Source organism: Leguminivora glycinivorella, chromosome 27, assembly GCF_023078275.1.
Source record: "Leguminivora glycinivorella isolate SPB_JAAS2020 chromosome 27, LegGlyc_1.1, whole genome shotgun sequence".
Classification (NCBI taxonomy): domain Eukaryota; kingdom Metazoa; phylum Arthropoda; class Insecta; order Lepidoptera; family Tortricidae; genus Leguminivora; species Leguminivora glycinivorella.
Window position 1 is genome coordinate 2,025,827 of NC_062997.1, and position 22,855 is coordinate 2,048,681.

A 22,855-nucleotide genomic window follows, 5' to 3' on the forward strand; every position below is an offset into this window, starting at 1 on the left:
AGTATCACCTTTCATTTGTACAATGTCTCCAACACATGGTTCATTGTGAGTTTTAACTCTGGGTTGTTTGGTTGAATTTTTGTAACGTTCTCTTAAGCTAAGCAGATACTGATTCATGAACATGTCCTTGTATTCTCTCATGATAGTCTCACCACGTCTCCAACCTTCTATGAGTTGTTGTTTGGTTGTAGTGGCGTTAACGGGTGTTTCCTTCATTGACATCTGTAGTCCTAGACATTTTCCTGGTGTCAAGAAGTCTGCTGGTTTCAATACATGTTCCAAACCAGTACCTACGTAGGTTAATGGTCTCGTGTTGACGACACTTTCCACTTCTTTAAGAACAGTTAGTAGTTGGGTATCGTTCAATAGATGTTTCTGTAGTGTTCGTTTAAGACAGTGCTTGGTAACACCCACTAATCTTTCGTATACGCCCCCATGCCATGGGGCCAGCTGAGGGATGAATTTCCATTGTATATTTTCCTCTGTTAAACTTTTAGTTGTCATTAGTTCAGATAGTAGTTTGAATTGAAGTGCGTTGTCTGTTACAATCAGAGTAGGAACACCTCTGGTAGCCATGAATCTTCTAAATGCTAGTAAACATTCTTCTGCTGTCATGTCTTTTACTAGCTCCAAATGTATAGCACGAACGACTAAGCAAGTGAATAAGCAAATCCATCGTTTTTGTTGAGTTTCTTCTTTAACATACATTGGTCCAAAGTAATCTACACCTACATATGTATATGCTGTCTCATACTTTACTCTTTCAGGTGGTAAAGCAGGAGTTTCTGGTAAGGAGTAGGGTCCTCCGCCATGTTTCACACATTGCTGGCATTTACGGATATATTTTTGTACTTGTGCTCTTCCTTGTGGAATCCAAAAGCGTTGTCTGATTATATCAAGGGTGTGAGGTATACCAACATGATAGTTGTTCTCATGTGCTTTCCTTATAACATTTGTAGTGTAATCGCAATCTTTGGGCAGAAGAATTGGGTGCTTTGCATCATACGATAAATCGGAGTGTGTCAGACGACCGTCGCATCGAAGGATTCCGTCCACATCTTTAAATAATCCTAGGTTACGGGTAAGACTGGTCTCCTTGTTATCGACTTCATCTGGATAATATTGTTTCTGTATACTTCTTATTTCTTGTGTTTCTGAGTTTACTCTGTTATCTGTATTGTTTGTCTGTGTTGTTGTACGAATATCTTTGATTTTTGATTGATGCTTCTGATGTTTGTTCAAGTGACTATTCTTTTTAAACTGATTTTCTTTATCTAGGTTCATTTCATTTTCATGTATTGTTTCTTTCGACAGACCCTCCCCTCGAAAAAGGAGAGGTGTCGTACGGGTGGGCATGGCCAGTTGCTAGAGTCCTTTTCTAAGTCCCAGTTCAGACCAAGAGTTTTCACAGTTTTATCTGTAGTCGCATCTGTTATATTTTGCATAAATTCTTTAGAGTTAGAACTCCACTCTCTAAGGTTCATTGATATTTGCTTGAATACGTCTTTGCTGTCTTTATACAGTTTTGTTGCTTCTTCGACGCTGTTTGTTCCTGTCAAAACGTTATTCTATATAATATAAAGCTACAACCCGACTGACATTTTTCCAAAAATAGGCAGAGGGGGTTTTTGCGGGTGGCAGTGTTTGGTGTGGTCGTATAGAGTTTGGTCCTGCGACCCCGGATAGATCAGACCGTCGGTCTACCGGTTCCGGGTAAAAAAATGTTGGACGGCCTGGCCAAACGGCTGGAGTTAGCCGGGGAGTGTTCGACCAAATGTCATAGAGGACCCTGGGCAGTTTTTGACGCCGCCATTTTTTTTTTCAAAATGGCCGACTTTTTTTTTTGACGATTTTTCAAGTTTGTCGTAGAGAGCTCAAATTTTGGTCATAGAATCTCCAAGTGGCCTCGATTCGAATGAAATAAAAAAAAATTGAAAAGTGCTACAAATGTGGGAAAACTGGCCACTTTTGTTTTGTATGGCAACTTTTAAACCGTAAGAGATAGCCGGGGGGTGCTCGACCAAATGTCATACAGGTATCCGAGTAGAAAAAAGTTGCATTAAAAAAAAATCAAAATGGCCGACTTTTTTTTTTGAAAATTTTCAAAATGGTCCTAGCGCGCTGAGATTTGGCACACGGGTGGACGGTCGCGCTAAGATTAGTATTCAAAAAGAAAATTTTGAAAAATTCAAAATGGCGGCCTTTGAGGGCCAATTGAAATTTGAATGGAGGTTTTTCTTTTAATTACCATAGCTCCGTAACGGTACAAAGAAGTGAAAAGTGCTCAAACAAATGTTATACAGTCACCCGAGGTCCATCGAATGGCACTAAAAAAAAATCAAAATGGCCGACTTTTTTTTTGAAAAATTTCAAAATGGTCCGAGCGCGCTGAAATTTTGCACACGGGTAGACAGCCACCCCAAGATTAGTATACAAAAAGAAAATTTTGAAAAATTCAAAATGGCGCCCTTTGAAGGCCAATTGAAATTTGTATGGAGGTCCTTTTTTTAAATCCCCATAGCTCCGTAACGGTAGGGAAAAGGTTAATAGTGCTTGAACTAATGTTGTACAGTTATCTGAGGTCCATCGAATGGCATTTACAAAATTTCAAAATGGCCGACTTTGAAATTTTTTTTTTTTATCATCGGTCCGAGCGCGTTCAAATTTGGCACGTGGTAAGAACGGGAGCCAAAAATAGAAATGAGAAAAAAAAAATTTGGAAAAGTCAAAAACGGTGGCGAGAGGGGACAAAGTCAAATTTCCCTACCAGTTTGTATGGAGGTTTTTTTTTTAAATCCCCATAGGTCCGTAACGGTAGGAAAAAGGTTAATAGTGCTTAAACTAATATTGTACAGTTATCTGAGGTCCATCGAATGGCATTTACAAAATTCCAAAATGGCCGACTTTGAAATTTTTTTTTTTATTTTCGGTCCGAGCGCGTTCAAATTTGGGACTTGGTAAGAACGGGGGCCAAAAATAGAAATGAGAAAAAAAAATTTTTGGAAAAGTCAAAAACGGCGGCGAGAGGGGACAAAGTCAAATTTCCCTACCAGCCTGAGGGAGCGTTCTACAGCCCGACGGTCATTGCTCCGGTCCAAGTTCCGAGCTGCGTACAGACAGTGCTCCCAAGCAAGAAAATATAAGTAAAAGTGTCTAAAAAGCGACGCGGCGGGCCGGAGGCCGCAGGCCGGAGGTCCAACTTCCCTACAAATCTTACAATCCCCACAGTAACTACGCGGAGGGCCGAAGGCCCGGAACGTGTCTGACAGGCTCCCAAGTACGCGAAGGCCGCAGGCCGAGCTGCGGGCAGAGTGCTCCAAGCACGCGAAGGCCGCAGGCTCAGCTGCGTGCAGACTGTGCTCCCAAGAAAACAATAACAAAAAGTATCTTAACAAGCGAAGCGGCGGGCCGAAGGCCCGACGCGGAGCTTCGAAACCCAGCGAAGGCCGAAGGCCGAGCTCCGCGTAGGGCCGAAGGCCCGGAGCGTCCCTGATCGGCTCGCCGGCGGACCGGGAAGTTGGAGCTTAAACACGACCCAATAGTAAAAGTGTCTTAGAGAAGCGAAACGACGGGCCGGAGGCCGCAGGCCGCAGGCCCGTCGTGAGCTTCTCAAGACACTTTTACTATTGGGGCGTGTTTAAGCTCCAACTTCCCCACAACCCCCACAGTAACTACGCGGAGGGCCGAAGGCCCGGAGCGTGTCTGAGAGACTCCCAAGCACGCGAAGGCCGCAGGCCGAGCTGCGGGCAGAGAGTGCTCCCAAGCACGCGAAGGCCGCAGGCCGAGCTGCGTACAGACTGTGCTCCCAAGCGAAACAATAACAAAAAGTATCTTAACAAGCGAAGCGGCGGGCCGAAGGCCCGACGCGGAGCTTCGAAACCCAGCGAAGGCCGAAGGCCGAGCTCCGCGTAGGGCCGAAGGCCCGGAGCGTCCCTGATCGGCTCGCCGGCGGACCGGGAAGTTGGAGCTTAAACACGACCCAATAGTAAAAGTGTCTTAGAGAAGCGAAACGACGGGCCGGAGGCCGCAGGCCGCAGGCCCGTCGTGAGCTTCTCAAGACACTTTTACTATTGGGTCGTGTTTAAGCTCCAACTTCCCTACAACCCCCACAGTAACTACGCGGAGGGCCGATGGCCCGGAGCGTGTCTGACAGGCTCCCAAGCACGCGAGGCCGCAGGCCGAGCTGCGGGCAGAGAGTGCTCCCAAGCACGCAAAGGCTAAAGCAAAAAAGCAAACAAGCAAAGCAATAAATCAAAAAAGCATAGCTCAAAAACAAAAAGCAAAAGCAAAACACAAAAACAAAAAGCAAAAGCATAAGCAAAACACGAAGAGCAAAGCACAAAAACAAAAAAAGAACACCGCGGGGCCCTCGGGCCCCGCGCACCTTTAAAAAACTAGTCTACATATATATTGTTGGCTAGATTTTTTAGTTTGTCATTGTCGGATCTGGATAGGTGCATTTTGATTGTAGCATTTAATAAAAATGGGCTTGATATAATTCCGAAAGGTACTCGTGTAAATCTTAAATGTATGAGATTCTCTTTCACTGCTGGTTTGGATACATCTTTTAACCATAAAAATCTTGTGACATCTCTGTCATTATCATTCAGGCCTATCTGTAGAAAAGCCTTTTCTACATCAGCGGTTATTCCAATTTTGTGGCATCTAAATTTCATTAACAAATTACATGAATTTTCTATCATTATACTATCTTTTTTCAGGCAGACATTCTGACAACTTGAATAATGAATCAGGTGATTAATGATTATTTGTATAATACATTCTAACAAAACTCTGTATATTTTCATGAAGTTATCATGTCTTATGTTGTTTAATTGTTTACTACAGTTGTTTGAAAATGGTTGTTTATCTTGATTTTTTGTTGTTTAAGTAGACGTAGTCGTGGTATTTTGCAGTTCTTTGTCAGGGCATAATGCTCTGTTATGTCGGTTTCTTGCCCCACAATAATGGCAGACATGTGTTGTTCTGCAGGTGTTTTGTCTGTGACCATATTTAAAACATATGAAGCAGCGGTCAGATAACTTGCCTTTTCTCTCAGCTAAAGTTGTAAAGCGCGGACAACTATCATTGAAATGATCACCGTGACAAAATATACAGTCCTTCCTGTCTCGCTTTTTAGGTGGATATTGATTTCTTGATTCGTTATTGGCTTCATACGGTCTCTTCCTTCTGTCTACGCTAGAAAATGTTGAAGTACCCGGTTCGGTTTTGATGGGTTTCCCTTTAGGTTTCATATTATATTTATTTTTAAATTTCCTTTCACCAGTGAATTTCTTCAAATGTTTATTATTATTATCCTTAACTTTATTAATTTTCACGTGTAACGTTTCAGTGGTGAAAGTAGGTTCTCTATTTTTATCTTCTGCATTAATTCTATCAACATCCTCCTTTGCCGTTATGATAGCGTTTAACTGTTTCCTTATCTCTTCTGTGGATTCAGTTTTCAACTTCAGTTTCAACTCATAAATCACATCTTCAGGAAATTTTTCCATGAAAAGGAACCTTAAGTTATTCTTATTAGTGTCTTCTCCTAGGGATTGCAATACTCTAAGGTGTCTTTCTAATTCATCTAATGTTTTCCTGCAATCTTGAGGCTTCATCGCTTTCTTAACTTTGTATAGGGAGGAGTAATGAGCGTCAATAATCTGTATTCTGGCATTAAGTTCAGCTAAAATTTCCTCGCCTTGTAATTGTATCTCTGTTAAGGTCGAGACCTCATCAGGGTTCGGATCAGTGCTTGTATTAAAATACTGATAGAGATCACTCTGAAATTTCCCCAGCGTTGACTGTAACTTGGAGGCAATGATAGCGGCTTGTTCCACTTCATTATCTTCCCATGGACGACACGCACATAGCTCTGATGCTTTCGCTTGATGCTCTTTTATACTATTGGCAAATGTTCTAAGACGCTTCAATAATATGATGTCCATCGTGTTCTTTCTTTATTCTGAAAACGCATTTTGAGACAAATCAACTTAACATGTCAAATTTAATTAAAGTAGTAAGGCATTTTATAAGTTTTTTATTTAATGTGCAAATCATAAATAATTTGGAGTAATTGACAGGTAAGTATTGTAGGTATAAGAATTTATTTTTAATTATTTTATTTTATTTTAAGTATAGATGGTACGACTTGACCTCTATAATGATGATGATGAACTGAATTGTGTGTAAATCTAAATAGTCTCTGTCAATAATAACTTATCCTCATCGCTAGGATCAGTACATAAACATTTATCACATATTTAATCATTTAAGTTCACATTCAATATTTATATTACCAAATATATGATTTAACGACACTCAAATTGTGACAATGTCACAGAAATGTAGAATATTCTAGAGTATTCGATGAAAATCATGGCAACAAACATTATACAGTAAATGTTGAATCACTTCATTTATTTATAATTAATCAATCACTGATTATTTTTATGAAATTAATAAAATGTTATATCATAGCTTAGCGCCATCTAGTTTCACTAGGATGTAAACGTCAACAACATCATTATCACAATGATTTTACTTTAATGAAAGAATTTTCTTTATTTTCATAAACGCAATTGACTATATTATTCAACAGTCATATTTGCATACCTGCTAATATGTGGCCAAAGGAGTTCTATTTCCTCACGCAGCCGGAGGCAGCCGAGAACTTCGTTCGGCTTTATGCCTATACTTTGTCTTCACGCCTGACTCGACGTTCGTCAGCACTCGTACGCTGTTTCAATTGAACACGAAATAAGTTGGGATTCATTTTGATTTCAATAAATAGTCATTTTAAATTTACTTAATGACCTTATCCCAACAATGTATTTAGTGTTCCGTCTCTAATTATTCCCTTCATAAGGTTACCTCATACGCCGTACGCAATACGCAATCACAATGCACATGTCATGTCGCCGGGAAAAATGTATTTTTTCGCAAATATGTAACTTGGCCATTTAAATTTCAATCAATATACTCTCACGTTTTCATCTCACAGGTTTTGAATCATAAAGACAAAGAAATGATCGTAATATTACATAAATAATTGCAAATAATCCTTTAAGAAAGTTTACTAGTAAGTTGTTGAAATAACACAGACTTGGTAGGCCGTAACCTAAAAGTTTCTATTTACAAACACTCACCTTTAAGCCTTATATAGTTTATTTCAAACACAATACAACACTTCCCATTCGCCGCACAACTTTATATTTATTTTAATTATTCACTCGCAAACCACTTGTTGCACAATGTTTTTCGACAGGAGTAATCGGTTCCACCATCTTGCTGTGGCCAAGGTTGTCGATAAAATTATATCGATAAATTATCGGTTTTTGCATACCGGTATTCCATGTGCTTACACTCAAGGTAAGTTACCTGTAAATACATTTCAAAAGGGGTTTCTATCGAAATCATCGATAAGATCTTTATTAAAACATCAAATGTATCTTATAATATTCGATTTATTTATTACTCCGTAAAGAAAAGGCATAATTAATCAACTGAATTATGACAGTAGTGACATGTGATGAATAAAGTGTAGTATCCTTCTGATGCGAACAAATAAGTGAATCGTATCGAACAGCAGTATGCTCGATAATCATAACCTCAAATTTAAGCATTTCTAAAATGTCATTATGTTCGCCATTGAATCAAAATCTTGATATAGAATAGTTAAACAGTTATATTATTAAATCTCTGGTTTTCTATTGAAATTGCAAGCATAAACTTTCAATCAAGTGCAAATTGTAAACAATTTGTCACTCACAAGATGTAAATGACAGTAAATTTTTTAAGTGATTTTAATTATTTTCTAAGTTTTATTTGATCTTTAATATTTCTTCAATATTCTTTTTGGTTAAAGTATCGATATCTGAAATAATCGTTATTCTGTTTTATGATATAGTGTACAATAATTATCGATATGAAATTTGCCGACATCGACATGTCTACATCACTTTCGCAAAATAAATTGCGTAATATTATAATTATTTAGTTTTTATGTTACAAATTCATGATTTTTGAACAAGTACGTGTTTTATAAGGTAATTAGGGTTTCAAAGATGTAAATCACACGCAGATTTCAATGGTATTTCCTTACGCGGGAAATTCAAAAATGTAAGGTGACGCTTATAGTTTACAACACACAATCAATAGGTGGCAGCACTTTGTATGAATCACAACGATCACAGGGCAACCTTTAACCTCTTAAAGTTTGTATTTAGTACAAATTTGGTAAATCATTTGTGAAACAGTTTCATAAATTTGTAATCATATCCAAGACACTCTACCACCAATTTTTGTATCGACTCTGATACAAAACGTTTCTTGCCTGAGCCCTCATTTGCTTGTGAGTTTGGGAGAACAATTTCAGTCCTAGATAATGAGGTACAATTCTACCTTTGACCTGACATGTACATCATTTTAGTAATATAACAAATCATCATCATCTGCTTCGCTAACATTGTTGAGATAAGAGGTTGGTTACACTGAGAAGGAAATGATTCATACCTTGAGCTGAAGATATGACCTCGGTGGCTCTCTCGCCCATAAGCTCTCAGCACAGCTGATAGCTTCCACCGGATTATATGCCACCACCTGTATAGAAAATAGTTTTATGACCATGGGTCACTAAGGTACACAACCTATGTATTTACAACATGAACAATTGTTATTATAGTAATACCAAGAATATATTGAAGTATTATGATTGTTATTGTTTTACTATCTCAATCAATTGGGAAACTATCCTGAGGACTTGGTCCTTATTATTCCTTATCTATATGAGAATTATGATATATGTGAATGTATTTATGTTGTAGAATTATATTAGCATAGTTACTGGCTCATAGCATGAACCGATCTGGGTTTAAAATAATAATAATAATATGACTTGTAAACATGGTATGATATATCCATATATTGGATTTATTAAGATTGGTTATAACGCATAATATGATCATATTCGTATGTCAACACATAAGTAATTGCACAGGTTGCAACACAACGTTACGCATTCGTTCAATATCCGTAAGAAGGCTACACAGCCTCATACTCTAAGGGTAATCCCTCTATTTCGTCACTGACCATGGTCAAGGCAACTCAGCCTCTATATCAAGGATCAAATCCTCTTTCGCTTCGGCCGTAGCCAGGCAAACATAGCCTCTATATAAAAGGATCAAGAAGGCTTCTCGTCAGTATGAATAATCAGGTGAGTCTGTAAATCTTGTTTTCGTCTACATCTGTAGTTACATTGGCTACAACTGAAAGGCTTCTCGTCAGAGTGAGTCATCAGATGACTCTGTAAATGTACTTTTTGTCTACACTTGTAGTCACAGTGGCTACAGCTAAAAGGCTTCTCTTCTCTGTGAGTCAACAGGTGCTTCTGTAAATCTATTTTTCGTCTACACTTGTAGTCACATTGGCTACAACTAAAAGGCTTCTTGTTAGTGTGAATCATCAGATGAGAATTGAAATTGGCTTTGCTTTTACAACGAAACGCTTTTCGTCAGTGTGAGTCAACAGATGAGTCTGCAAATGTACTTTTTGTCTACACTTGTAGTCACAGTGGCTACAACTGAAAGGCTTCTCTTCTCCGTGAGTCAACAGGTGCCTCTGTAAACTTGCTTTTATTTTACACTTGAAGTTACATTGGCTACAGCTAAAAGGCTTCTCGTCTGTGTGAGTCGTCATGTGAGTCTGTAAATTTACTTTTTGTCTACACTTGTAGTCACATTGGCTACAACTAAAAGGCTTCTTGTTAGTATGAATCATCAGATGAGAATTGAAATTGGCTTTTCTTTTACACTTAAAGTCACAGTGGCTACAAATGAAACGCTTTTCGTCAGTGTGAGTCAACATGTGAGTCTGTAAATTGTCTTTTCGTCTGCACTTGTAGTCACATCGGCTACAACTAAAAGGCTTCTTATCTGTGTGAGTCATCAGATGAGTCTGCAAATGTACTTTTTGTCTACACTTGTAGTCACAGTGGCTACAACTGAAAGGCTTCTCTTCTCCGTGAGTCAACAGGTGCCTCTGTAAACTTGCTTTTATTCTACACTTGAAGTCACATTGGCTACAGCTAAAAGGCTTCTCGTCTGTGTGAGTTGTCAGGTGAGTCTGTAAATTTTCTTTTCGTCTGCACTTGTAGTCACATCGGCTACAACTAAAAGGCTTCTTATCTGTGTGAGTCATCAGATGAGTCTGCAAATATACTTTTTGTCTACACTTGTAGTCACAGTGGCTACAACTGAAAGGCTTCTCTTCTCCGTGAGTCAACAGGTGCCTCTGTAAACTTGCTTTTATTCTACACTTGAAGTCACATTGGCTACAGCTAAAAGGCTTCTCGTCTGTGTGAGTTGTCAGGTGAGTCTGTAAATTTTCTTTTCGTCTGCACTTGTAGTCACATCGGCTACAACTAAAAGGCTTCTTATCTGTGTGAGTCATCAGATGAGTCTGCAAATGTACTTTTTGTCTACATTTGTAGTCACATTGGCTACAACTAAACGGCTTCTCTTCAGTGTGGGTCGTCAGGTGCCTCTGAAAATTTGATTTATTGTTACACTTGTAGTCACAGTGACTACACCAGAAATGTTTATTATCTGTGCGACTTCTGAGATTAGTCTGTAAATCTGTGTGTGTTGCCATGCAAGACTGACCAGACAGTTTTTTGTCGTTGTGTAATGTTCGATGTTGTTTCAAACCATAATCTCGTGCAGTTGAATTATGTAAATGTGAGTGAGTATATACGTGTTTCTTTAAGACCGACTTGTTCCTGAACAGTTTGCCGCAATGGTGACACTCATAGACAGTGGCGTCCACCAGCAGGCGCTCCAGCCTGACCGAGCACGAGCGGCGCACACCCGACCCCGCAGCCGGGGAGACGAGTGCGGACGCTGCGACACGATAAGAAAGGGCGGCCGGGGCGACTACAGGGCGGTGCGGGCGCTCCGGCCCCAGCACGAGCTCGTCCTTCACCTCGTGCTTGACATACAAGTCAGCCAGCACGGCTGCCTCGCTCACGCCGCACCCGGCTGTGCTGTCCGACCACTCCTCCTTCACACGCTCCTCTTCATCCAGGGATACAGCTTCTTCCTTCACAAGGGCTGAAACTAATGGTTCCAAAAAAAATCACAAAAGAACGTATACCAAATTTTATCCTACATACTAGTTTTTAGAGTACAGAAAGTGAAGTATCCAACAAATTATACTTAATTGGCACTTAAATAATTTTTCACATGGCTTATTTTATATATTTCTTGAAAGTACCATGCGACGGGAATCGGGTCATAGACGCCCTGCAGCACGCGGTAGTTTGCCAGGGAAGTTATCGCGCTATTGCGATATATTAGTCCGTACATGTATCAACAGATCTAACAAGTATTGTGAGTAGTGATATCGGAGTAGTCGCGGTTAATATTGTATGAGCTTACCCATTTCCGACTGGTCCGTCTCGGGCTCCAGCTTCACGCTCGCCGGCGACATGCTGCCAGACTCTGCACTCGTCTCCATGTAGTATGTTGCTTCTGGAAGGTTATGTATGAAAATTTTGGCATAATTAATGGAAGATTTTTTTTGATTGGGATATGTACATTATAGGCCGAAGTTATTTTTCATCAACCCTCCCCATCCCTCCCCCCTCTGCGTCATCCCTCTTCCCCCCCCTTAAATAGCCGAAAATGTGGTTTTTCGCGATTTCTGACAAAACCGTTGAAGATACAGAAAAAATGTGTATGAATAAAGTAATCCTTAATAAATTTACTACAAATCATTCATTGACACTTTGGTTCTAGCACTTATAGTTTTCGCGTGATCCATCACGAAAGTTGGTCCTTTGCTGCAATTTTCTTTAGTGAATGTTAAGTTTTCTCCCAAATTGCTTACGAAATCTGTTTGATATTACTAAAATAATATAAACTGAAAATGAATTTCAGGGAGAAAAATCACTACCATGGGTGGAACTTGAACTCACGGATTCTGGATTGATACTCCAGGGCTCTACCAACAGCTACCAAAAGCTCATCCCCAGTCATCGATATACTATATGGATCAATGGTACTCCTAGCGACTACTACCGTGAAAATATTACGTCTTAAATAGTTACTGGAATTCCAAGACATATTGGAAATTCCACCCATGGTAGTGATTTTTCCCCCTTAATTTTATTTTAGTCATGAGTTACAATATTTTAGTCATATCAAACAAATTTCGACGATTTCGTAAGCATTTTGGGCGAAAACTTAACATTCATTAAAGAAAATTGCAGCAAAGGACCAACTTTCGTGACGGATCGCGCGAAAACTATAAGTGCTAGAACCAAAGTGTTAATGAATGATTTGTAGTAAATTTATTAAGGATTACTTTGTTCCTACGCGCTTTTTCTGCATCTTCAACATTTTTGTCAGAAATCGAGAAAAACCACATTTTCGGCACTTTAAGGGAGGGTAGAGGGGTGACGCAGAGGGGGGAGGGGTGGGGAGGGTTGATGAAAAATAACTTCGGTCTATAAGGTACATATTTCAATTGAAAAAAACCTTCCATTAATTATGCCGTAATTTTAGCTAATTTCCCCCTACTAATGTTTTACTCTCAAAAGTTATGCAATTGTGTGAAAAGCGTCTTTCTAAACAATCATTATGTGGAAATATTTGTGATATTATTGAAACAAATATGAAAATAAATAACCACGCTGAGACTTGAGAGCAGAGGTGAAGACAGACTAGACAGAGTGAGTGACACTGACACTGACAGTTAAGTGACATAGGCAAGACAACTGTGCCTTAAGGGCCAGACCCGACGGGCTGATCATATCGGTCAAAGGAGATTGTCGTCGATATCGATATCCTAGTTTTATCCAGTTATTTTTATGGAGGAGTATAATTAATTAGTATTCACGTCATTCAATGGAGTGGGCTTAAAAGCGTTGTGCCCTTGAAATTTTTGCTCGTTCTCACCTCGGAAGAATAACTATCATGGAAACCAGGATAAAATAAGAGCTTGGTGAAATTTATCTTTGACACAACATACTATTACTTTTAGTCTTGAGCGAATGAGAAAAAATTCTGCAGCTTTCTTTTTTTCTAAGGATGAACAAAGCAAATGTCATATAATAAAAGGATGTCACTAAAATGAACAAAGCAAATAGACTTCTTTCGAAAGGAGTACTTTTGAGAAAAGAACTCCATAATACTGCTAATTTATTAAATAGGTATGTATTTGTCTTAAATGTATAAAATAAGTATCACTATGTTTCGCCAGTCGTATCAAGTTGAATTGAACAACTTCGCTTCGCTCGTTCGACTAAGTTACCGTAAAGTCCGTTACATTAACACAGTGTCACTTCGGCACACATTAATAGAGATAAGGGTTCCGTTGAAGGTAAATGACATTCAAAAGACTATTATTAAACATAATGTTTTATTTAGAAACATGCTTAAATGATTTTTTCTACTCTACTCGTCGACTGTAATCTGTCAATTAGGACACCACAGACTAAACTATAAGTGCTAACTTTTCAGTGTTGGATACTCTATGGCAGTTCCGACTCAACTATAATAATCTCATTATAGTTGACTTTTAGTTATTAACTGTAATAATTTCAAAAATAGAACTTCATACAATTTCTATACTAACTTGCGATACCTGGCAAATTTGTCGGCATCTGAACCACGGGCGTCGCGTTAGCGGCCAATCAGAGACGGTTATTACCACGTTATTACAAACACTTGGTTGCCAGGTAATTCGATGTTGATACAACGGTGAACGGCGCTATTAACATTAATTTTAACTTGCATGAATGATGATATTTCCGTACATTGATGATGGAGATGATGACTCGTAGAAAAAGTATTGTATACAATAGTGATATAATACCGCTTTTCACTCTCGTACTGTACTATTAGGCCACTCAGCAAAGCTTCGTGGCCTAAACATGGTACTCGACTGAAAAGCTTTGTATTATATCACGATTGTATAAAATACTAGTATGCTACAGTTGCTACCTGAGCTCTTGGCTATTATACTCTGTACTTAGAGGTATTTAAAAGAACGTAATTAAATAATTTGCACATTTTAGGGTAGTACAACATTTGTCAGTTAACAAACTAAGTAAATACAAAAACCAGGATGGGATCTGTCACTGAGTGACTGTCTTTAACCGTCTTATTCGGTCGTGTTATGTTTTAATTTACCCGCAACTGGCATAAGGAGTCCTTTAAGGGTATATTTTGTTTGACATACAAATACCTAAAGACTTTAACATTTACATTATGCTACATATAGGTAGATAATCTATATAATATAAAGCTACAACCCGACTGACATTTTTCAAAAAATGGGCAGAAGGGGGATTTGAAGGTGGCAGTGTTTGGTGTGGTCGTATAGAGTTTGGTCCTGCGACCCCGGATAGATCAGACCGTCGGTCTACCGGTTCCGGGTAAAAAAATGTCGGACGGCCTGGCCAAACGGCTGGAGTTAGCCGGGGAGTGTTCGACCAAATGTCATAGAGGACCCTGGGCAGTTTTTGACGCCGCCATTTTTTTTTCAAAATGGCCGACTTTTTTTTTTGACGATTTTTCAAGTTTGTCGTAGAGATCTCAAATTTTGGTCATAGAATCTCCAAGCGGCCTTGATTCGAATGAAATAGAAAAAAATTGAAAAATGCTACAAATGTGGGAAAACTGGCCACTTTTATTTTGTATGGCAACTTTTAAACCGTAAGAGATAGCCGGGGGGTGCTCGACCAAATGTCATACAGGTATCCGAGTAGAAAAAAGTTGCATTAAAAAAAATTCAAAATGGCCGACTTTTTTTTTTGAAAAATTTCAAAATGGTCCTAGCGCGCTGAGATTTGGCACACGGGTGGAAGGTGGCCCCAAGATTAGTATTCAAAAAGAAAATTTTGAAAAAATCAAAATGGCGGCCTTTGGGGGCCAATTGAAATTTGAGTGGAAGTTTTTCTTTTAATTACCATAGCTCCGTAACGGTACAAAGAAGTGAAAAGAGCTCAAACAAATGTTATACAGTCACCCGAGGTCCATCGAATGGCATTAAAAAAAATCAAAATGGCCGACTTTTTTTTTGAAAAATTTCAAAATGGTCCGAGCGCGCTGAAATTTTGCACACGGGTAGACAGCCACCCCAAGATTAGTATACAAAAAGAAAATTTTGAAAAATTCAAAATGGCGCCCTTTGAAGGCCAATTGAAATTTGTATGGAGGTCCTTTTTTTAAATCCCCATAGCTCCGTAACGGTAGGGAAAAGGTTAATAGTGCTTGAACTAATGTTGTATAGTTATCTGAGGTCTATCGAATGGCATTTACAAAATTTCAAAATGGCCGACTTTGAAATTTTTTTTTTTATTTTCGGTCCGAGCGCGTTCAAATTTGGCACGTGGTAAGAACGGGGGCCAAAAATAGAAATGACAAAAAAAAAATTTGGAAAAGTCAAAAACGGTGGCGAGAGGGGACAAAGTCAAATTTCCCTACCAGTTTGTATGGAGGTTTTTTTTTAAATCCCCATAGCTCCGTAACGGTAGGAAAAAAGTTAATAGTGCTTGAACTAATGTTGTACAGTTATCTGAGGTCCATCGAATGGCATTTACAAAATTTCAAAATGGCCGACTTTGAAATTTTTTTTTTTATTTTCGGTCCGAGCGCGTTCAAATTTGGCACGTGGTAAGAGCGGGGGCCAAAAATATAAATGAGAAAAAAAAATTTTTGGAAAAGTCAAAAACGGCGGCGAGAGGGGACAAAGTCAAATTTCCCTACCAGCCTTCTACAGCCCGACGGTCATTGCTCCGGTCCAAGTTCCGAGCTGCGTACAGACAGTGCTCCCAAGCAAGAAAATATAAGTAAAAGTGTCTAAAAAGCGACGCGGCGGGCCGGAGGCCGCAGGCCGGAAGTCCAACTTCCCTACAAATCCTACAATCCCCACAGTAACTACGCGGAGGGCCGAAGGCCCGGAGCGTGTCTGACAGGCTCCCAAGTACGCAAAGGCCGCAGGCCGAGCTGCGGGCAGAGTGCTCCCAAGCACGCGAAGGCCGCAGGCCGAGCTGCGTGCAGACTGTGCTCCCAAGAAAACAATAACAAAAAGTATCTAAATAAGCGAAGCGGCGGGCCAAAGGCCCGACGCGGAGCTTCGAAACCCAGCGAAGGCCGAAGGCCGAGCTCCGCGTAGGGCCGAAGGCCCGGAGCGTCCCTGATCGACTCGCCGGCAGTCCGGGAAGTTGGAGCTTAAACACGACCCAATAGTAAAAGTGTCTTAGAGAAGCGAAACGACGGGCCGAAGGCCGCAGGCCGTAGGCCCGTCGTTTCGCTTCTCAAGACACTTTTACTATTGGGTCGTGTTTAAGCTCCAACTTCCCCACAACCCCCACAGTAACTACGCGGAGGGCCGAAGGCCCGGAGCGTGTCTGAGAGACTCCCAAGCACGCGAAGGCCGCAGGCCGAGCTGCGGGCAGAGTTCTCCCAAGCACGCGAAGGCCGCAGGCCGAGCTGCGTACAGACTGTGCTCCCAAGCAAAACAATAACAAAAAATATTTTAACAAGCGAAGCGGCGGGCCGAAGGCCCGACGCGGAGCTTCGAAACCCAGCGAAGGCCGAAGGCCGAGCTCCGCGTAGGGCCGAAGGCCCGGAGCGTCCCTGATCGGCTCGCCGGCGGTCCAGGAAGTTGGAGCTTAAACACGACCCAATAGTAAAAGTGTCTTAGAGAAGCGAAACGACGGGCCGGAGGCCGCAGGCCGTAGGCCCGTCGTGAGCTTCTCAAGACACTTTTACTATTGGGTCGTGTTTAAGCTCCAACTTCCCTACAACCCCCACAGTAACTACGCGGAGGGCCGAAGGCCCGGAGCGTGTCTGAAAGGCTCCCAAGCACGCGAAGGCCGCAGGCCGAGCTGCGGGCAGAGTGCTCCCAAGCACGCGAAGGCCGCAGGCCGAGCTGCGTACAGACTGTGCTCCCAAGCAAAACAATAACAAAAAGTATCTTTACAAGCGAAGCGGCGGGCCGAAGGCCCGACGCGGAGCTTCGAAACCCAGCGAAGGCCGAAGGCCGAGCTCCGCGTAGGGCCGAAGGCCCGGAGCGTCCCTGATCGGCTCGCCGGCGGACCGGGAAGTTGGAGCTTAAACACGACCCAATAGTAAAAGTGTCTTAGAGAAGCGAAACGACGGGCCGGAGGCCGCAGGCCGTAGGCCCGTCGTGAGCTTCTCAAGACACTTTTACTATTGGGTCGTGTTTAAGCTCCAACTTCCCTACAAACCCCACAGTAACTACGCGGAGGGCCGAAGGCCCGGAGCGTGTCTGACAGGCTCCCAAGCACGCGAGGCCGCAGGCCGAGCTGCGGGCAGAGAGTGCTCCCAAGCACGCAAAGGCTAAAGCAAAAAAGCAAACAAGCAAAGCAATAAATCAAAAAAGCATAGCTCAAAAACAAAAAGCAAAAGCAAAACACAAAAACAAAAAGCAAAAGCATAAGCAAAGCACAAAAAGCAAAGCACAAAAGCCCAAAAAGAACACCGCGGGGCCCTCGGGCCCCGCGCACCTTTAAAAAACTAGTTTATAATTATAATTCCTTAATATCACCAGTCAATACTTTCAAAAAACATAACCAAATGTTTTTCTTTACTATTCAGAAAATGGTCAATGAAAATAATAAGCAAGTCATCGTTTTCACAACCGGTATTTTAGTGACAAAATCCCGTATGCGAGATTCAAAAATCGCCCTCCTGAGCCAGCGTTCCCACTTAAACGTCGCGTGTCTCGGGGCGCGCCACGCCGCCACTACGCCACCTGGGGCGCGTCTTACGTCCTTCCTATACAAAATGTACTGAGACGTTTTTTGAATTACACTCAGGTGGCGTGGCGCGGACGTCCGTTGCGAGCCCCGAGACACGCGACGCTCTGATGTGGCCGGTCCCTGAAGCTGCCTACGACCACAGTAGTAATATTTATTTCATTAAGGTGAACTATTAAGAAGAATGATTTGAAAACACGTTCTTGCTAATGGAAAATGTATGTGATATGTGATGAATACAATTTTCATATTATATTTATTTATTATTTGCTAATGCACAGGCAGCTTTAACCTGATACGTGCACGTCAATGTCCTGATGCTCATGTGTTTTGTCCATTCAATAAATATTTGTCGAGTCTGTTTTAAAAAAGTTCACTGTAGGTGCACTGATTACGGTACTGATATGCATTGAAATTTGAAGAGATTTTCACAAAGTGTGGCCGTAATTCTAATTTCCTTCTGCACTGGAAGCTACACTACACATAGTAGACAAACATGTAGGGTGTCTCAACAGGTGAGCCATTAACTGGTCTTTTCTTTTACACTTGTAGCCGCAGTGGCTAGTTGGCTACACCTGAAAGGCTCCTCGTCAGTGTGAGTCATTAAATGAGCTTTGCTTTTACACTTAAAGTCACAGTGGCTACAACTAAAAGGCTTTTCGTTAGTGTGAATTAATCAGATGAGAATTTTAATTCCCTTTGCTTCTACCCTTAAAGTCACAGTGGCTACAAATGAAACGCTTTTCGTCAGTGTGAGTCAACAGGTGAGTCTGTAAATTTTCTTTTCGTCTGCACTTGTAGTCACAGTGGCTACAACTAAAAGGCTTGTCGTCAGTGTGAGTCATCAGGTGAGTCTGCAAACGTACTTTTTGTCTACACTTGTACTCACATTGGCTACAACTAAAAGGTTTCTCTGTGTGAATCATCAGATGAATCTGTAAATCTGGTTTTCGTCTACACTTATAGTTACAGTGGCTACAGCTAAAAGGCTTCTCTTCTCCATGGGTCAACAGGTGTCTCTGTAAATTTGCTTTTTTTTTACACTTGTAGTCACAGTGGCTACAACTGAAAGGCTTCTCATCTGTGTGAGTCGTCAGATGAGTCTGCAAATGTACTTTTTGTCTACACTTGTAGTCACAGTGGCTACAACTGAAAGGCTTCTCTTCTCCGTGAGTCAACAGGTGCCTCTGTAAATTTGCTTTTTGTCTACACTTGTAGTCACAGTGGCTACAGCTAAAAGGCTTGTCGTCAGTGTGAGTCATCAGGTGAGTCTGCAAACCTACTTTTTGTCTACACTTGTACTCACATTGGCTACAACTAAAAGGTTTCTCTGTGTGAATCATCAGATGAATCTGTAAATCTGGTTTTCGTCTACACTTATAGTTACAGTGGCTACAGCTAAAAGGCTTCTCTTCTCCATGGGTCAACAGGTGTCTCTGTAAATTTGCTTTTTTTTTACACTTGTAGTCACAGTGGCTACAACTGAAAGGCTTCTCGTCTGTGTGAGTCATCAGATGAGTCAGTAAATGTACTTTTTGTCTACACTTGTAGTCACAGTGGCTACAGCTAAAAGGCTTCTCTTCTCCATGGGTCAACAGGTGTCTCTGTAAATTTGCTTTTTTTTTACACTTGTAGTCACAGTGGCTACAACTGAAAGGCTTCTCGTCTGTGTGAGTCATCAGATGAGTCAGTAAATGTACTTTTTGTCTACACTTGTAGTCACAGTGGCTACAACTAAACGGCTTCTCGTCTGTGTGAGTCATCAGGTGAGCCTTTAAATTGGTTTTTCTTCTACACTTGAAGTCGCAGTGGCTACAACTTAAATGCTTCTCTTCTCTATGAGTCAACAGGTGGCTCCGTAAATCTGATTTTCTTTTACACTTGTAGTCACAGTGACTACAACAGAAAGGTTTATCGCCTGCGCGAGTTCTGAGATGTGTCTGTAAATCTGTGTGTGTTGTCATGTAAGACTGTCGAGACAGTTTTTTTTCGTCGTGTAGCGTATGCTGTCGTTGTAAACCATAATCTTGTGTGGTTAAATTATGTGATGGTGAGTGAATATATACGTGTTTCTTTAAAACCGACTTGTTACTGAACCGCTTGCCGCAATGGTGACACTCATAGACGGTGGTGATGGCACTGGGTGTGTGTGCGGGCTTGGCGGCGCGCAGCTTGTACGTGCGGCGCGCGACCCGGCAGGTGCGCCGCGCCGCGTCCACCAGCAGGCGCTCCAGCCTGACCGAGCACGAGCGGCGCACAGCCGACCCCGCAGCCGGGGAGACGAGAGCGGACGCTGCGACACGATAAGATAGGGCGGCCGGGGCGACTACGGGGCGGTGCGGGCGCTCTGGCCCCAGCACGAGCTCATCCTTCACCTCGTGATTGGCATACAAGTCGGCTAGCATGCTGGCTACCTCACTCACGCCGCACCCGGCCGTGCTGTCCGACCACTCCTCCTTCACACGCTCCTCTTCATCCAGGAATACAGCTTCTTCCTTCACGAGGGCTGAAACAAATCGTTACAATTGCATTTGAATCTAGTTACGTACATATTTATGTATGTCACTTTATTACATTTAAACAAGTTTACACAACATTTAATAAATAATATAAATGATTTAATTAAGTGTACAAAGGCGAGCATATCCCTAAATGGAATTTCTTGGAGCAAATCTTGAGGAAATGAGAAAGGATCAACCACTAAAAGGAGATTGACAACAAAACATTTTTTTTTGACATTCATACAGTAGAATAAGGATGAGCTCATTTGTGAATAAATATATACCACTATAACTTACAACATGTGTGTTTAGTCAAACATTTCATTTCAATGCATAAAAACAAGATTATTTATAACAATGGCTTATGATTATTAATTGTCTATTAACTCTAACATGTTGCAGGCGAGGGTGTTCATTGAATCCTGAATGAAATAAAGGATTTTATAATTCAAACCCGTACATAGAGAAATTAGAATCCTGTGTGTAATGTGATAATGTCATAATATACAACTTTTCATCCGTTGACCACCATTTCCATAGTCTTATTTTATGAATTACTATTGAGGAAATTATAATTTTTTTTAATACCATCCTTTGATGTAAAATGAGCATTTAATTTCCATTGATTAGTGGCAAAAACAGTCCGCATTGCTTTGACAAAGCTTTAGTCTTTATATTTGAATGTGCAATTGACATAAACCTAACTTTACTGGACACATGTCAGAACAAAATTCTCATTTATTTATTACTCATATAATATTACAGACGCCTCTCCTGTTGCCTGCTGGATAGCCTGGAGAGAATAATGAGGATGGCAAAGTTGAAGGCACAAGAAGTCCGGCCCCTCCCCCTGTTAGGTGGTGCATTCAAATTAATGCACCTATTAAGACGAAGTGACAGTGTTCGTTTGTCTATCATGTTTTTATTGCTTTTTTCCTCTCAATTCGCTGAGATCCCTTATAGGGATAAGTTCGCCTTTGTACACCATTATACTGTATTTCTATGTCCTAACTTGCCTTATGTACAATAAAGTGTTTACATACATTACATACATACATACATAAAACTGAATAAGGCCATGCGCTTACCGAAAAACTAAAGCCTATGGAGGAACCTAATCTTCAGCAGAAGGACATGATGACACAATTCTCAGCATTGCTCTATGTTTATGTACGTACATATGATATTGAAATTTAAAAATATCACAAAAGACAGTAGGTATTACAAATTTAATTCCACATACTCATATACAGAGTACAGAAGATTAAGTATCCAACACATTACAACTTTTATTTTAAATTGCAAACGGGACTTAATCGCGTATTACTAATATTACTATGGTTTAAACACTTATCTCCAATGTTTCAAGGACGAATTGTCCCCGTGGTCTCGGAGCATAAATGGCGCGATTAAGTCCCGTTTGCGATTTTAAATATGTGTAAAAATCGTGAAAGTTTAAATCAGTATTACAACTTTTGACAACAAATTATACTAAATCGGCACTTAAATAATTTATCAGATGGCTTATTTTTTATATTTCTTGAAAGTACCATGCGACGGGAATCTGTTCATAGACGCCCTGCAGCACGCGGTAGTTTACCAGGGAAGTTAACGCTATTGCGATATATTGGTTTGTACATGTATCGACAGATCTAACAAGTGTTTTCGGTACTATGCCACAGGGGCCATTTTTAGATTCACTTTAGTTTAATTTTAGTTTTATTTAGTTTAATTTAATTTTTATTTTAAGTTTAATTTTAGATTTAATAGTTAGTTTTATTGTAAGATAATTTTATGTCCCTAATGTTTTATTATTTTATATATCAATAAATAAATACATACACAAGTGTTATATCGGAGTAGATCGCTGTTAACATTGTATGAGCTTACCCATTTCCGACTGGTCCGTCTCGGGCTCCAGCTTCACGCGCGCCGGAGACATGCTGACAGACTCAGCACTCGTCTCTATCTCTCACTCTTAAAAGTCATTCTATTGTGCCACGCGTCTTGCTAAACAGTCATTGTGTGGAAAATATTTGTGGTATTATTGAAAAATATAAGAAAATAAATAACCACGCTCAGAGCAGAGATGAAGTGACAGTGATACTGACAGTTAAGTGACAGACAAGACAACTGGGCCGTAAGGGCCAGACCCGACGGGCTGATCATATCGGTCGGAGGAGATTGTCGCCGATATCCCAGTTTTATCCAGTTATTTTTAATGGGGTACTATAAATTAATATTCACGTAAAAAAACTGGCCAAGAGCGTGTCGGGCCACGCTCAGTGTAGGGTTCTACTGAATCTATCAAGTTCAAAACAATTTCCCTAGAAAGTCTTTGTAAAGTTCTACTTTTGTGATTTTTTCATATTTTTTAAACATATGGTTCAAAAGTTAGAGGGGGGGCACGCTTTTTTTCCTTTAGGAGCGATTATTTCCGAAAATATTAATATTATCAAAAAAACTATTTTAGTTATACCTTATTCATTTTTAAATACCTATCACACGTTAGGGTTGAAAAAAAAAAATATTCCCCACTTTTCATGTAAGGGGGGGGGTACCC

The 22,855-nt window shown here is 40.6% G+C and overlaps 3 protein-coding genes across 3 annotated transcripts in view; 1 reads left to right on the top strand and 2 right to left on the bottom strand.

Moving 5' to 3' along the window:
• Positions 1-11,115, top strand: part of LOC125240190 — a 35,108-nt gene extending 23,993 nt beyond the window's left edge. Inside the window, exon 2 of the mRNA XM_048148014.1 lies at positions 9,190-11,115. Coding sequence (XP_048003971.1) covers positions 10,798-11,115 — 318 coding nt within the window. The 5' untranslated portion in view covers positions 9,190-10,797. The remainder of the gene's footprint in view (positions 1-9,189) is intronic.
• Positions 4,545-7,629, bottom strand: LOC125240260. Its single transcript, XM_048148107.1, has 3 exons — positions 7,152-7,629; positions 6,619-6,742; positions 4,545-5,968 (listed from the first exon to the last, which is right to left on the bottom strand). The coding sequence occupies exon 3, from the start codon at positions 5,949-5,951 to the stop codon at positions 4,887-4,889; it is 1,065 nt and encodes a 354-aa protein (XP_048004064.1). The 5' UTR covers positions 5,952-5,968; positions 6,619-6,742; positions 7,152-7,629; the 3' UTR covers positions 4,545-4,886.
• Positions 11,116-17,807: 6,692 nt separating the features above from the next.
• On the bottom strand, positions 17,808-22,388 carry LOC125240294 (gastrula zinc finger protein XlCGF57.1-like). The gene is made up of 2 exons (XM_048148165.1): positions 22,183-22,388; positions 17,808-20,297 (listed from the first exon to the last, which is right to left on the bottom strand). Exons 1-2 carry the CDS (start codon positions 22,232-22,234, stop codon positions 18,481-18,483), a joined length of 1,869 nt encoding a protein of 622 aa, XP_048004122.1. The 5' UTR covers positions 22,235-22,388; the 3' UTR covers positions 17,808-18,480.
• Positions 22,389-22,855: the final 467 nt, after the last annotated feature.